Source organism: Amborella trichopoda, chromosome 7 (genome assembly GCF_054954075.1).
Source record: "Amborella trichopoda isolate Santa Cruz 75 chromosome 7, AtrichopodaSantaCruz75HAP2 v2.0, whole genome shotgun sequence".
Taxonomy (NCBI): Eukaryota; Viridiplantae; Streptophyta; class Magnoliopsida; order Amborellales; family Amborellaceae; genus Amborella; species Amborella trichopoda.
The window spans coordinates 6,528,088-6,543,308 of NC_142342.1; the positions used below are offsets into that span (position 1 = coordinate 6,528,088).

Sequence of the window (15,221 nt, forward strand, 5' to 3'; positions counted from 1 at the left end):
TAATTATAAAAGAGACGGGAAAGTATGATATATTTTTTATAATTTATATAAATTTTATTTGATGGGACTAGGTTAAGGAAGCTGAAGGATAAAGTTCTAACACCTTCATTTTAATCATAATCGCTAATCTAAGGATTGTATGGCTAAAATCTCTCACTCCACAGGTCTCATATGTTCAATGATCTGAATCTATTCTCCATAATGATGGCTAACCCTAAGAAACCCTAACCCTAGAGAAAGTTTATAAGTAGGCACCATGGGGAATCCTATTCTCTACACCTCAAGAGCTCTCTCTCTCTCTACCTCTAAAAGTGGCACACACCCTCTCACCCTCTTTGATCTCTCATCTCTCTCTAAGCCTCCCTCACTTAGAATTATTTTGGGGTAAAAAATAAGGGGCACACCCCCAAGCAAAGTGTCAAGTGCAGGCACGCCCCATACTAGGTATTGAGACCTAATCTACCATGCCAGATATTGAGATCTAGTCTACCCTGCTTAGGCATTGAGGCCTAGTATTGCTTATGGTTCCACCATTGCAGTCTGATTTGAAAGGGTTGATAGCCTAAGGTTTCCCATACTTTAAATATTTGATAAAGACTTTGATCCTGTGGGCCAACGGAAGAGAAGACCCAGAGTGGAATGTGCAAAATCCAGTTGAGGTAATCTTCCAGCAATTTATTTTTTGTTTATACAGTTACGTGTTTCATGCTCCCAAAGATCAAGTTTATGCAATTTTGTTTGTATAATAAAAGAATTGTTGAAATGGCAGCAAGTGAGTTCTTGGGATTCTTTATGTTTTTTTTTGTTTCTCATGATGTATTTGGACTATTTGTAAGTAATCCAGGAGGTCAAAATATAGAAAAGATCGACAAATTTTAATCGGTATACACTTGCCCAGGTTACGCAGTCCTACTTTCATGCACAAGAAAAGACTTGATCATAGACCAGAATTTAATGTAAACTATAAAACAAACCCGAATTTAAGTGGCAGAGGTAGAGTAAGCAAGACCATGATCAGTTACTACGAGACACAAATATATCACAATCAAGCAGTTGCTTCTGCAACTGCTCCGTGAAACATTGGAACTTCAACAAACTCTTGTTTTTTATTGTCCTCTTCATCATCCTCATCGATATCCCACAGGAAGCTTGCATGTGCGGCAAGCACATGGCTGCCCAACAAAACCAAAAATCATGTTTAAGAGATACAACGGGAATAACCCCAATTAAAAGTAATATGTATGTATGTATGTTGAGTGTGTACGCACATATCTCAAGGGAGAAATATGACAAACAAATTCAAAATGATTGTCTCAGAGCTCACCTATCAGAAGGAGCAGCCTGTACTGCTTGTTCGAAGTAGCTTGATGCCCTTTCTCGATCATGATGAAGGTCCCATATCAGTCTAGCATATTGAGAGAGAACCTCACCATCTCCAGGCTCTGAAAGTATGGCTCTTGAATAAAACTCCTCTGCTCTGTGATGGTCTCCCTTGATCTGCCAACCATAAGAGAGAAGTTCAAATACCAGAAAGAAACGATACGAAATTTTAATAGCAGGAAGTTATATGACAGGAATACCCTTCATAAATGGACCTTTTAAAATTTAGATGAACAAGTAAATTAACAAAATCATGCATTGTCAAACTCACTATTGATTTACTGGCCTGCCCATGAACAAAATCCACATCAGTTTTCTATTAGTAAAGAGACCATCTTTTTTCTTAGTCAAGATAATCAAGTAAGAAATTAATAGTACGAAGAACAATAAAAATAAGGGAAATTTACAATCGACCAGGTAATTTTACCAAAATTACCCCTTAAGTCCATAAGTTCAAGTTTTTACAGAGAGGTCCTAACCCCCTAAACTTTTTTTATATTTTTCCAACTTTGCCCTTGGAACATCAAGTTGCTTGTTAATTTTTTTTTTTGTTTTTTTTTTTTTTAAGTTTCATAGGGCAGTCCAACATCACAAAAATCGAATCACCCCAATTTGTACAGTGGTCTAATGTTTCACACCTGTCACACTTCAGTGTATGGTGCGGTCCATGTTTGAAACATCGAACCGCTCCATACTTGGCAAACATTTATTGTGCGCCGGTTTGATGATTCAAATATCGGAACCTATACTTCTTGACAAAAAATTGCCTTTATATTAGTCCGACATTTGAAATACCGGAGCACCCTCTATTATATGTCATGCTTTAAACATCGAACCACCCTCTATTATGCAAGCCTATACAGAGGCCAATCCAATTTTGTAAAACATCGGACTACTCGTTGTTATGTGAAACGTTGTTCTGTGAAAGAACTAAACAAAGGCCGGATCGGTCTGCTCTTTGTTATGTGTCATGCTTATATAGAGACCCATCTGATGTTCTAAACATCAGACCGCTCTTTGTTATGTGTCATTCCTGAACAAAGAGTGGTCTGATGTTTTAAGCACTAGGCCAGCCTCTGTAAAAGCATGACACATAACAAAGAGCAATCTAATCTGCCCTTTGTTCAGTTCTTTCACAAAACAGAGAGCGGACCAATATTTTCAAAATCAGACCAGTTGTTATTCTATATTAAACAGAGCAACAATGTCTGCAGAAAGAAAAAAGGCTTGCTTCCATCTATTCTATGCAAACGTCCATTGTTATATTCCAAGCAAAAAAAAAAAATGACATACATTAAACGCTAAAAGGCTGAAGTGTCAAATAGACAAAGAGAGCCCCTTTATCAAACCCGGTGTATCCACGACTAATCAAACATATTATTCTTGATAAAGTGTTAATCAAACATATTCATCCTACCACCGGTACATAATAATGCATTACCAAAAAATAAGAAGAAGAAGAGGAGAATGAAAAAGTAGAAGAAGAAAAGAATATATACGGTGAATGCAAACCACAACTCATCACATTAAGCACCATGCAATAAGTTAAAATGCAAGTACATCCGAATTCATCATCGTCATCGGAGCCTTATCCCAACTATTTGAGGTTTGGCTATACAAATCCTTTGCCGCAATTCCACTCTATCAAGGGCCATACCCTCCAATCAGACCATAAGTCACCATATCTACTCTCACTACTTCCATCCATGTCTTTTTGGGTCCTCCTTGGCCCTTTAAAGCCTTCCACTTAAACTAGATTGCCACTCCTAACCAATGTTGCCGTAAGTAGATACTCCACATGGCTAGACCACGTAAATCTATTTTCCCTCATCTTATCACTTATCTCCCTAAGTTCCCCTGAACGTCTCACTCCAAATTCTATCCTTTCTCGTCTTGCCACTCATCCATCACAACTCTTTCATCCCAACTACACTCATTTTATGGAAATGTTGTTTCTTAACTGCTCAACAATCATTCCTGTAAATCACAACCAGTCTCATAGTTATCCTATAGAAATTCCCTTTTAGTTTCAGTGGCATGCGGACACACATAAGACTCCAAAGGCATCTCTACCTCGTCCACCCAGCTCTAATTCTATGCGTGATATCTTCATCAATCTCTCCATTCTCATGAATTATCCAACCAAGATATCGAAAATAATCTCTTTTAGATACTTCTGGCCATCAATCTTAACTAATTCATCTTAACTAATTCATCGTTTCTGCTCCTATACTTACTAAAATTGCATTCCATACTTCGTCTTAGTCCAGCTACTTCTAGAACCTTTAGTTCCAGAGCATATCTCTCCGAAGTTCTAACCTTCCATTGATGCCATCGCTAGTCTCATCAATCAAAGCTATGCCATCCGCAAATAACATACAACATGATACATCTTCCTGAAGATACCTAGTTAACTTATCCATAGGCAATGCAAAGAGATATGGGCTCAACACTGATCCCAAACACCGGTCTACTGCCACTGAAAAATCACTTCTCTCCACTAGATCTCTTCACCACGTCAATATATCCTCCAAAGACTCCTTTCTTTTTCAACTCCCACCAAATTTACTCTTTAGGTACACTATTGTATGCTTTGCCTAAACTTCTCAATCAATTACCTAAGTACAAAAATAGCCTATTGGTTTACCTCCCTCACACAAAACCAAACTAAGTTTCTGATATACTTGTTTCAGGTTCTAGTCGTTGCTCAATTACTCTCTTCCACAGCTTCATAGTGTGGCTCATAAGTTCAATCCCTAGATAGTCTGTACAATTTTACGTCTCATTTGTTCTTGTAAATAGCTAACATAGTATTTTTCTCCATTCGTCTTGCATTTTTTTTAATTTCAAACTCATGTTGAACAACTTGATCAACCAGAATATGCCAATCTTTCTCATGCACTTCCAAACCACCTAATCCTAAAGTCTTTTCTATCTCCATCTTTCTCAAAGCTTTATTCACTTTAGACATCCTAATTCGCTTTATTCACTTCAGACATCCTAATCCTATGAATGTATCTATGACCTTTGACTTCATTTATGTCAAAAGTTCCCCCTAATGCTACTCCCAAAGTGGTCGTCACCTAACAATTTTTTAAAATTAATTCTCCACCTTTTGTAGACCTATTAATCCTTCACCAAGAGCCTCTAATCCTCACTCTTAATGCATTCAACATGATCTAAATCTGTACACTTCCTCCCTCATTTTTGCTAGTTTGAAGACGTCTATTTCACCTTTTCTTGCCCCCAATTTATTGTACAGATCATCATATGCTTTAACATTAGTGTTACTATTTTCTTCGCGATCTTCTTGGCATCTTTATTTTCTTTTGAGTTTTAATCATTCTATTCCACTGTCAAGCCCTTGTTACATGATTGCTTGGTGCTAATAGCCTTTTAAAATATCACTCCACCACTAAGTTTCCGCATCTGAATATCTTTTCCTCTAGATTCTCCTAAAACTTCTTTTGCCACTTTCTTAATACAATCAGCCATCTCATTCACATATCATGAACTTCGTCATTAGAATTATATTTTCCTTCTTTTGTCAATTTATTCCTAAACAAATCTATTTTCTCCCTTTTTTAGTTCTTGGAGACCTATTGATTTCACTCCTCTTCCATCTTTATGCAAACATCCATAACCATGAGAATATGTTGCATGGTCAAACACTCCTAGGATAACCTTACCGTCTTTACATGATAATCATTGTCTTATTAACTACAAACAAGACTATCTCACTTATATATGATCTACTTCTGTAAATTATTAGATGTTCATCTCACTTTTTAAAGTAGGTGTTTACTATGGCTAGGTCATAAGCCATAACAAAGTTAAGAACAGCATTACCCATCTCATTTCTTTCCCCAAATCCACATCCTCAATGTACCTTTTTCTGTTCTCTACCATCTTATCCTGAGTGACCATTTTAAGTACCCTCCTAAAAAGATCTTCTCTCTATTTAGTTCTCCTTGGACTGGTCCATCTGTCCTCCCAGAATAGTCTTTTTAATTCTATCCTCTAATATAAACATTAATTAAATTAATTATCAACACCTCCCCTAACACAAGTTCGATTAAAAGGAGCCTATTACCTACTCTCTTAGCATATACTACTTTAACATTTAAATATTTGTCTACTATTATTCCTACATCATTGTTATTATTATCCTTTCTTGTATACCAAAGTTTATATCCATCGATTTCCTTAGCTTTTACCCCTTTTCACTGAGTTTCCTGCAAGCAAGCTATGTTAACTCTCCATCATCTCATTGTATCCACGACTCTATACTCTTTACCTATTAAGACCTCTGACATTCCAATGCGGCTAGATGAATCCTATTCGCTTAGACTAGATTCTTGACCAGCGCTCATCCAAAATGGCACAGGAACCCTTGCGTACTTATCATTGCAACGGGGAGTCGTTGCGGCACGGAGCTTTTAGGGAACGTCCTAGCTATCCCTTGCTTATTTCTAGCTGCACTAAGGTGCTGGTACAGGTGCGCCGTTACAAGGAACGCCCTAGCATGAGCATATGACATTGGATCAGGATCAATGAGCAAGTACATCTGAATTGGGGAACAAAACGATCACACAACATATTTTCAACCCTCAGTTACAAATAAATACCAAAGACATAAATACTAGACCCTTATTTTGTTGGATGTGTCAGCATATACTGTTTTGTCCTCGCTCAGGCAATCGGAATTCCATAACTAGACCCTTCATCAAGGCGGCTAGGACGCTTGCCAGATCGGCGTAGGATAGTGCTTGGACCCCTTCGCGGTGGGAGATTGAATCGTGGCTCCTCTCCAACTTCCCCTACAGGCTCAAGCATGGGGGTCTCTTTATTTGCCTCCGCGGCCTCGGGCATGGAGACCTCTTCCCTAGCGACCTCCTTGGCTGCATGCACTTGCTCGTCAGAGCCAGACCCCGTTTGCTTTGCTTCCTCCTCTACTGCCTGCAAGGTCAGCTCCCAATGGGCAGCCATTACGTGTTTTAAGGTGTTGGGTCCCAAATCATCAGCAGCCAATGCTGAATCCAGGTGTTGCAACGTGCGTTGTACTCTGCCAATCTGCAACAGAGGCAATTAATATTTTCATGAAACAGCATAGAATGTCACTTGCTATAAGGGTAGATATTGGCAATGGTATCAGGAAGGTAGATATTGTCGAGCTCCAATAGAGTTATTTACCACTCCTTTCCAAACATCGGTATTGACGCGATCGCTTTGCATGTACAAGAGCTCAGGCTTAACTCCTTGGTCAATTGCTGGGTCAGCCATAGTATATGTATCACACTGTAACAGACTTTTTTTTAGAAAGCATATTAAGGGAAGAATACTATATTGCACTCAGAACTATGCACAAATTTTATCCATAAATCCACACAAATTTGGAAGACTGGCTAACTTGGGTGATTGAATAATACAGAGAATGACATAAAGTACGAACTTTTGACAGAAGGTATAAATACACAAATTGGACATCTTAGTCAGTAATTACCATGTAATGACAAATATGAGCACATCAACCCATTGTTGTATGTTAATTAGGCAAGGCACACATATATGAACTAGTATGTAATAATAAATTATTCATTAAATTGACATGTTAGGCATTTTACATGCAACACAAAAAGAGCCTAACAGTTGAGTACCTCAAAAATTTTGCTGAATATTTTGACAAGCAGTAAATCCGCAAGAACAATATAATCTAATTATCATACTTCACCAAGTGTATTACTGATTGCCTCACAATTTTTGTTGAATATTTTGACAGGCAGTAAATGCGCAAGACCAATATAATCTAATTCTCATACTTCAAGTACATCACTTTCTACTCGTAAAATTTTGCATAATCATAGCACATGCATGTGACTGGTAAGCAGATTTGCACCTTCAAAACCCATATGTTTTTAGGTAGGCAAAAAAGGGGATTAAGTATTGGTTGAAAATTCCAACATCCCAAAGTGTGGAACCAACATTCTGCTAGTACAAATTGGCAAGGCACACAGTGGCAGAAATAATACAATGTTTGGGTACAGAAAGAGTTACAAAAGTAGCATTGTTCTATAGTTGCAATTTGCATGTCACAGGTAACCCAACCCCAAGACTTCTCCAAAGTTCTACACTCGACAGCTCACAACTTAAGCATTAGATTTTATCAAGCAGATAACTTAGTTAAAGTTACTTTTTGTCACGTATGGAGAAACACCATTATAACATATGTTCCCAGGGGATAATTGCCAAATCTAACATTTGGATGAATTTTACAACATAGATGCATCCCACTCCAAGAAATAATAGGGCCCTCCAATCTCCAGAAAGGTTATACATAAACTCCACTTTTTGTAATTCCCCTCTGGAGGGTATTCATTTAATGTCATACACAACATACGGATAATTTATAAACAGCTCTTTCTACTCTCTTTCTTTCCTGAAGTATGTTTCTTTTTCTTTTGGGTCAACATCAACCGAATTACTTTCACTATATTTAAGGGAAACTATGACCTTGAGTTAGACACAAACCGGTGATCATGTGCACTGAAAGATGAGCTTATCAAAATAAGGCAGAGATGCAGACTAAGTGAGCACAAACAAGTGAGACATTCCAGTAATGACTAGGCATGCATAATTTGGGTTCTGCAATTCAACAACAAATGGCAGCAATCTCACTATATGCATTAGAATCTCAAGGCAAAAAAACTAAGAAATTGATTTAACTTCCATCCTAACGGAAGTATATTCGGATTGATCAGTTTGCAATAGTGAATAACACAGATAATACTCCTATTGTGTATTAGTAAAGCACATCAACCACTAATGCATAATTTAAGAACTCCAATATCTAAAATAAGGGTAAGACAATCACATATAAGCATGTCTCAATAGAATGGGCACAAATCTAAATCAAAGGGAACAACATTCTAACCATATAACTTCTCCAAACACCATTTCACACTCAAATCCAGTCTAGGTAATTCCAAGAGAGTATGAAAAACTAATCTAACTCATTCAAACAAAAAGAAAAAAAAAAAAAAGAAACAATAAGATTTCCAACCAAGACCAAGAAGTAACCTGTTAAAAACCTTACCCAACAAACATGAAATTTTTCTTCAAAATACTGTCTTCACTCTATCAACATATTGAGTTTTAGGGGTCTTATTCTAAAAACTTTTTTTATGAATTTATGGTTTTGAATGGAACTAGGATCAACAACCCATAAATCTAAGGATTAATCAATGCACTACACAAATATCATGACTAATGCATACATATGCATTATACAAATAAACTAATGCACAAATGCAAACCCCAAAACATCATAACTAATGCAGAACTCCAATATCATAACTGGTGCAAAATACAAATATAACCACTTCTACAACCAATAAGTCTAAAGACATCGGAAATTGAATAAATCTTAACAAAACTACAACTAAATATACCACAAAATCCTTCTTCTGATGATAATAGTAGATTTCATATCTAATTCATCCTACAAATGGACCGTTATCTACAACCAATAAATCTAGAGAAATTGCAAATTTACTAATGTATTATACAAATAAATGCTCTTCTACAGCCAATAAACCAAAAGAAATTCTAAATTAAAAATAGAACTTAACAAAAGCAAAATAAATATAACAAATAATAGATAACACATACGTTTGGCAATCTGAAGCTCCAGCTAGGCGCGGAAATCGCTTGCCCAAGGCACAACACAAAAACATTTCTTCACAAATTGAAGGAAAAAAAATCTAGGTTTTGATGAAAGCTCAGGTAGAGGAAGGTGTGGGGGATGATGGAACGTGAGGCAAGATGGAAAGGGAGATTAGAGGTGAACATTTAGGGCAAGAAGAGTTCCATAATTTTTGGGATGTCAACGAGAATGGGATATGAGAGAGAGGGTGAAAGAGTACAGGGAGAGGAGGTAGAGAGCACTTTGTGAGAGAGACAGAGAAAGAGAGATGGTGCCTGCAGAGAGAGAATGAGAGTACAGAGAGAGATCGACCACTTTAGAGAGAGAGAGAGACGGTGCTTGCAGAGGGAGACAGTGAGCTTATGGAGGGAGATTGACAATTTGAGAGAGAGCGAGAAAGATGGAGCTTTGAGAGAGAAAGAGTGAGAGTCTAGAGATTGAGAGAATAGGAGAGAGTGTGAGGGAAAATGGGGCGAAAGTGGGGCTTTTAAGCCCGAGTTTCACACAAGGAAACAAAAAACCCATTGATGAAATATCGGACCGCCGTTTGTTCTGTTGTTTCACATAACAAAGGACAGTCCGATGTTTCAAACATCAGACCACACCATATACTGCAGCGTGATGGAAGTGAGAGCGGTTGCACTGCCCTACAAATGGGGAGATTCGATTTTTTTTTATGTCAAACCGCCCCATGAAAGTCAAAAAATAAACAAACGTAACAACCAATCCAATGTTCTAAACATCAGACAAGGAACAAATTTGACTTTCAGGGAGGTAACACCTACCGTAAAAAACCTCAACTTATGGAGCAAGGGGAAATTTCAGTAAAATTACCCAGTCCATATGTAAATTTCCCTTGAAATAAATGCTATTTCAGATATAAACTAGCAAGAAGTTAATGAAAGAATTAAGGAATCAGTGAAACAAAAAGGAATTTTATTACTCTCCATTGATATGTTACCCAAAAACAACTGAATCAAAAAGTTCAAAATAGAAAAAGCTAATCACCAGATAAGAGGATAAGTTAAACATGATGTATTATTATCACCTGGCCTTATATGTAAACCACCAACAAAACCCATATGGAAAAATAAGCAATACTGAAAATTTATTGAGATACAAGATCAAAAAAAATGAAATTCTCACTTCGTAACATTTAGTAACACTAGTCACTACTCACTCCAACCGCAAACAAAAACCAATGCTAAAAAAAAGAAAGGTGGCCCAGAACCCATAGAACAGAAAGCTATGGTAAACACAAAATTGAGAGAGAGATTTCTCACACTAGAAAAGACTAATTTGTGAAGAAAAAAAGAGATATTCTCACACGAGAGAGGACTAAAATAAGAGATCTTTCTTACCTGGTACAGGTACTGAGCATAGTTCCTCAGGATCAAAGGATTGCAAGGAATCTCTTCAAGCATCTTCTGGTAATACCTCTCAAGATCAGTCCCTTCATCATCACTTCTCTGAAAATTATCAACACCACTCCCCCCAGCCATGGCAGTTGTAGTATTAGGAATTACCCCTTCTATGCCTAACCCCACTGCCAAAAATAGAGGCCCAGTGTCACTTAACGAACTTGGATCCTTCATTCTCTCTCTACCCAACTCGTCGACAAGACCCAACTCTCCAAACTTCTGCAGACCCACCTTCGAAAAGCTAAAATCTCTCTCTAGTGGCTTGATATCACCTCCAATGGTAACAGTCCTCTGTATTGAATTGTTAAGCTGAACCCCACTCTCTTCATCTTCTTCTTTTTCTTCTTCTTCATCATCGTTTTCTTCTTCTGCTGCTTCATCTGTTTCATCTCTCTTGTTGTAGAAAGAGAAAGAAGGAATTGTTTGGAGTTTGGAGTGAGGGAAATTCCGTGTTTTCGTAGGGTTTATGCTGTGAAATGTATCGAGATCAGTGGATATAAGCCCATGCAGATTGCTATCTGAGAGTGTTCTTCTCACACCTTGGAGAGAGATGGAATCGGGGTGGCCTCCATTGAAGAAGAGTTTCTTCGAAGAATCAGAACAAGAAGGCTTGGAACTGGTCTCAAAAGTTTTGGGGCTATCTGATGAGGAAGAATGGAGGGAGCCCAGAATTGGGGTGGAGGAGCTTCTTAGGAGCATGGTTTTTGCTAATGCAATTCAAAGAATAACTGTTTACAAAAAAAAAACAGAAAATAGTTGGTAAGAATCTCAAACACGTTGAATTAATAGCTGGGAAAGTATAATGATAAACAAGAGATAGAAAAGTAGGAAAAAAATAAAAAGACAAATTGAATGATCAGCAGGGAAAGATATAAAAAGCTAAATAAGATAGAGAAACAGTTGGTAAGACTCTCAGTTATCTATATGTAATATGTATATGGAAAGTATAACTGCTCTGGTTAATGGTAGCATGGGTGCTCTAGATAACATTGCTTTATGTCAGTCCAATATAATAACAGAACAGAGAAACACCAGATGTTCGTTGTGAATAGACATACCGCGAACAGTCCATCTGAAACTAAATAACTCAATCAAAAAAAATCAAAAGACGAGGAATATCTACAAAGGAGTGAAACTAGTGGCTGATATCTTAGTTAACCTGATATTCACAAACAAAAAATGTGAAAAGCCCATGCTGAAGTTTGATATTATCACTCAACAAAATAAATAAATGAACAAAGTTGTAATATTTTACCCAAAAAACCAAAGTTCGTGATATTACCATGAATTCATAGCCACCCCATATCTACCCATGGTAAGTTTGTAGAATGTCATTGAAATCTACTGGAATTTCAGAAAACACCCAGTTTGCAGAAAAGCTAAGAAATGCAAGCATCTTTAACTCTCTCTCTCTCTCTCTCTCTCTCTCTCTCTGTGGTTCAATTCCTCTTTTAAGTTTGAACCATTATTTACTCCAAAGTGAACAGAGCACCCCTAGACTGTTCAACAGTGACAAAAAATGAATTATTGGGATGCAAAGAGGGATACTCTGGTCAATATTTATTAAAGAGGTGTATAATATATAGAAATATAACTATTTAAGGCAAAAAAGTCTTGGCAAATTGATGTGGTGATGAAGAAAGTATTTTTGTTCCCACCCTTATAAATCCTTAAATGCTCTAAATATACTTTGACCATTATTATAAGAATATTTAAATTCTGCGAAAAAAGTCACAAAGGAAGCCATTCATGTTGAATGATGAGAGATAGAGAGAGATGGCACTTTGATTCAATATTCTGCAACAATTCATGGTTTAACGTTAACGAAAGGATATTAATTGTCAAAAAAAAAACTATGACAAAAATTTGTTACTGGTTTGCATAATACCCAAAGAGAACGAGACTGCGCATGTGTTAGAAATGGAAAATGAAGACAAATAAAAAAGAAAAAGAAAACTGCGCAAAAAGAAGGTAACCCCAATGAAACTAATGCCATGCCCCAAATAACAAACCGTGCAATTTTCCGATATAGAACTTCCAAAAATTATTTAAAACCAAAACCTAATTTCCATAAGAAAAAAATAAATAAATAAAGTAGAACTTATGATCTCAATATCTCAATATCAGTCCTGGGCAATGAAATGAAACCAGCAATGATAAAATAAATAAATAAAAGGAGAAAATAAAAGGAGAAAATGCAGAAAGGAAACAAGGAGCTCACGCCCCCAATTAATGGAGATGAAAAGTACAGGACCTTAAACACAAATTGCATGGAAGCTCCTAGAAAGAAGCACTGGATATTCCAGTTATCAGATGCAGACCAGAGAGAGAGATGACCTTCAGTGGTGAGAGGAGAGTTTGGGTGCTTTGAGCTTTGAAAGAAAATGCCTTTTTATTAGACAACAAAAATAAGAAAATAAAAAATAAAAATAAAACTCTTTTATCATCATTATAATAAACTATAAATTTATTAAGCCAAAAGATTTCCCACTCCATAGAAGTATACTGTCTATTTACTCCATTTACAGGAATACCTTTTAAATATTAAATTTTGAGAATGTAATCTCTACTATCTATAAACTAATCTTAGTAAAAGATTTTTTGTAATAAGCTTTACTATATATTAGAAAAAAATATTTTAAAATTGAATAGAGATTGTCAAATTTTTGAAGTATTAGATCTAAATATCACAACATTCAAAATTCAATTTTTTTCAAAAACAATCAATTCTTATATAGTTCAAATAATATTTCTAAATAGAAAATAGTTTTATGTGGGCTGGATTGCATCTCTACGTATGCAGTTAAGAAAGTTTAAAGCATCCATCCTAAAGATGGATGCAAGCAGGTGTTTCATCTAAAACCAATGGAAACTAACGGCCCAAATATTTTTTATTAAAATTATTATTTAAGAAATGACACATTGAGACTCTTCCACACCCATGTGACTAGGACCTTAAAAGATCACCATTAAATTTTGACACAAATCCCAATAAAAGTTATGACAGGTATGGTAAATATGTTTTTTAGGGATATGTGTGGAAATTTAATGACGATCTTTTGAAATCCTACTCACGTGAATGTGAGAGGGTCTCACAATATCATTACTCTATTTCTTTTTAGTTTTTAAAATTTTTTTTTTTTATATTCATAATTTCTATGTTAGAGATTACACGTTTTTAAAAATTAAATCTAAAAATCTATTTCAAAAATAAATTTATTAAAAGGCCCACATTTTTACGGGCTTGATCGCATAGAAACCGAATCCTTTCTAAATAGGTGCAATGCATGAGGGAGGAGAGGCATACTTTAGGGTGCAAATTTTATTTATTTACTTATTAAGTTTAGGGTGTGATTTGACTTAATATTAGTTAGGAGCTGTTAATTGTTAATTGATGTTTACAGTTTGTTTACTAGAAAAAATATTTAAAATCAGTGAAAACAGTATGGCGCTAAATGCCTCGGGACCTCTTTTCACGTGAGTGGTGCAGGTAGGTCGGTTCTTTTGTTTATATTTTTATGTTTTTTTATTTTTTTTAAGGAAACTTCTGCAGCCACAAATCTCAAGATATTACAAAGATAACCTCTCTTATTTTTTTATTTTTTTATTGTTTTATTTTTTTATTTTTTTATTTTTTTATTTTTTTTATTGTAAATATTACAAAAATAGCCTGATGATAACATTTCGAAGGGCACATGATACTTTCCAAGTTCTACTATATTTTAGCCCGGTTTGTATAATTCTTCATCAATCTCAATGCAAGGTGCACCTCCAAATTAATCAAAGATATGGTTTTGGTATTCAAAAACTACGAATAGCATGAAATTTTATTTTTATCCCTAGTTATAAAATTTAAAGCTGAAACCTCTAAATTAATCAAAGATACAGTTTTTGGTATAAAAAACTCTTTGCAATAGTGTGAAATTATATTTTTTGTTTCTAATTATAAAACTTAAAGCTGCAAAATAAATGTAGACCAAAAAAATCCATAAATACTTGCAAATTTTTAAAATATAAATTAATCGGACTAAGACAATATATGAAATGCAAGTTTAGTACTAATAGGAGTAGAGACGAGGAAGTAGTTAGGATTGACGGTCAATAAATATAACAAAGAGCGTACTTACAATACCTTAGGTCAATAATCCACAAAAATGAAGAGATTTAGGACGATATCACACATAAAATTAGAGTTGAATGAACAAAGTGGAGATGTGCGACCGGAATTTTATATAATTGTTACATACCAATGAAGCTAAAGGGCGATGTCTATGAGATAGCTGTGAGACCAGCTTTATTCTATAGGGCGGAATGTTGGACAGTTAAAACCAATATACCAATAAAATGAATGTAGCGGAGATGAGGATGTTGAGATGAATGGGTAGAAAGACAAGAAATGATATAATTCAAAATGAACACATTCGAAAAAAATTTGGTGGCACCAATACGTTATAAGATAAACGAGTGTAGAATTAGGTGGGCTTGCCATGTATGGCGCAAACCTAGTACAACTCTTGATAAGAGGTGCGCATTAGTTTAAGTAGTAGGCTCAAAATAGGTAAATGGTAAGACTCAAAAAGACATGGTTGAAAGTAGCGAGAAAATGTACAGGGACCTATGACTCTTAATAAAGCAAAATGGCAGACTAGGATTTGTATAGCCAACCCCAATTAGTTGGAAAAAGGTTTGAGAATGATAATGATGACAGTCTAGATAAC

General features: G+C 35.8%; 1 protein-coding gene across 12 annotated transcripts; it reads right to left on the reverse strand.

Moving 5' to 3' along the window:
* Nucleotides 1-913: 913 nt before the first annotated feature.
* LOC18444225 (uncharacterized) lies at nt 914-11,227 on the reverse strand. Of its 12 annotated transcripts, none has more exons than XR_002282608.2 (6): nt 10,444-11,227; nt 6,574-6,678; nt 6,029-6,453; nt 5,678-5,900; nt 1,325-1,497; nt 914-1,172 (listed from the first exon to the last, which is right to left on the reverse strand). XR_002282608.2 is itself a non-coding variant. In XM_011628767.3 (4 exons), the coding sequence occupies exons 1-4, from the start codon at nt 11,200-11,202 to the stop codon at nt 1,046-1,048; spliced, it is 1,164 nt and encodes a 387-aa protein (XP_011627069.1). In that variant the 5' UTR covers nt 11,203-11,227; the 3' UTR covers nt 914-1,045. The 12 variants fall into 12 exon arrangements, 2 of the variants coding, with proteins under 2 accessions (XP_011627069.1, XP_006854463.1); XR_016058866.1 differs by having other exon boundaries at nt 6,009-6,453; XR_016058870.1 differs by lacking the exon at nt 6,574-6,678.
* Between the last annotated feature and the right edge of the window lie 3,994 nt (nt 11,228-15,221).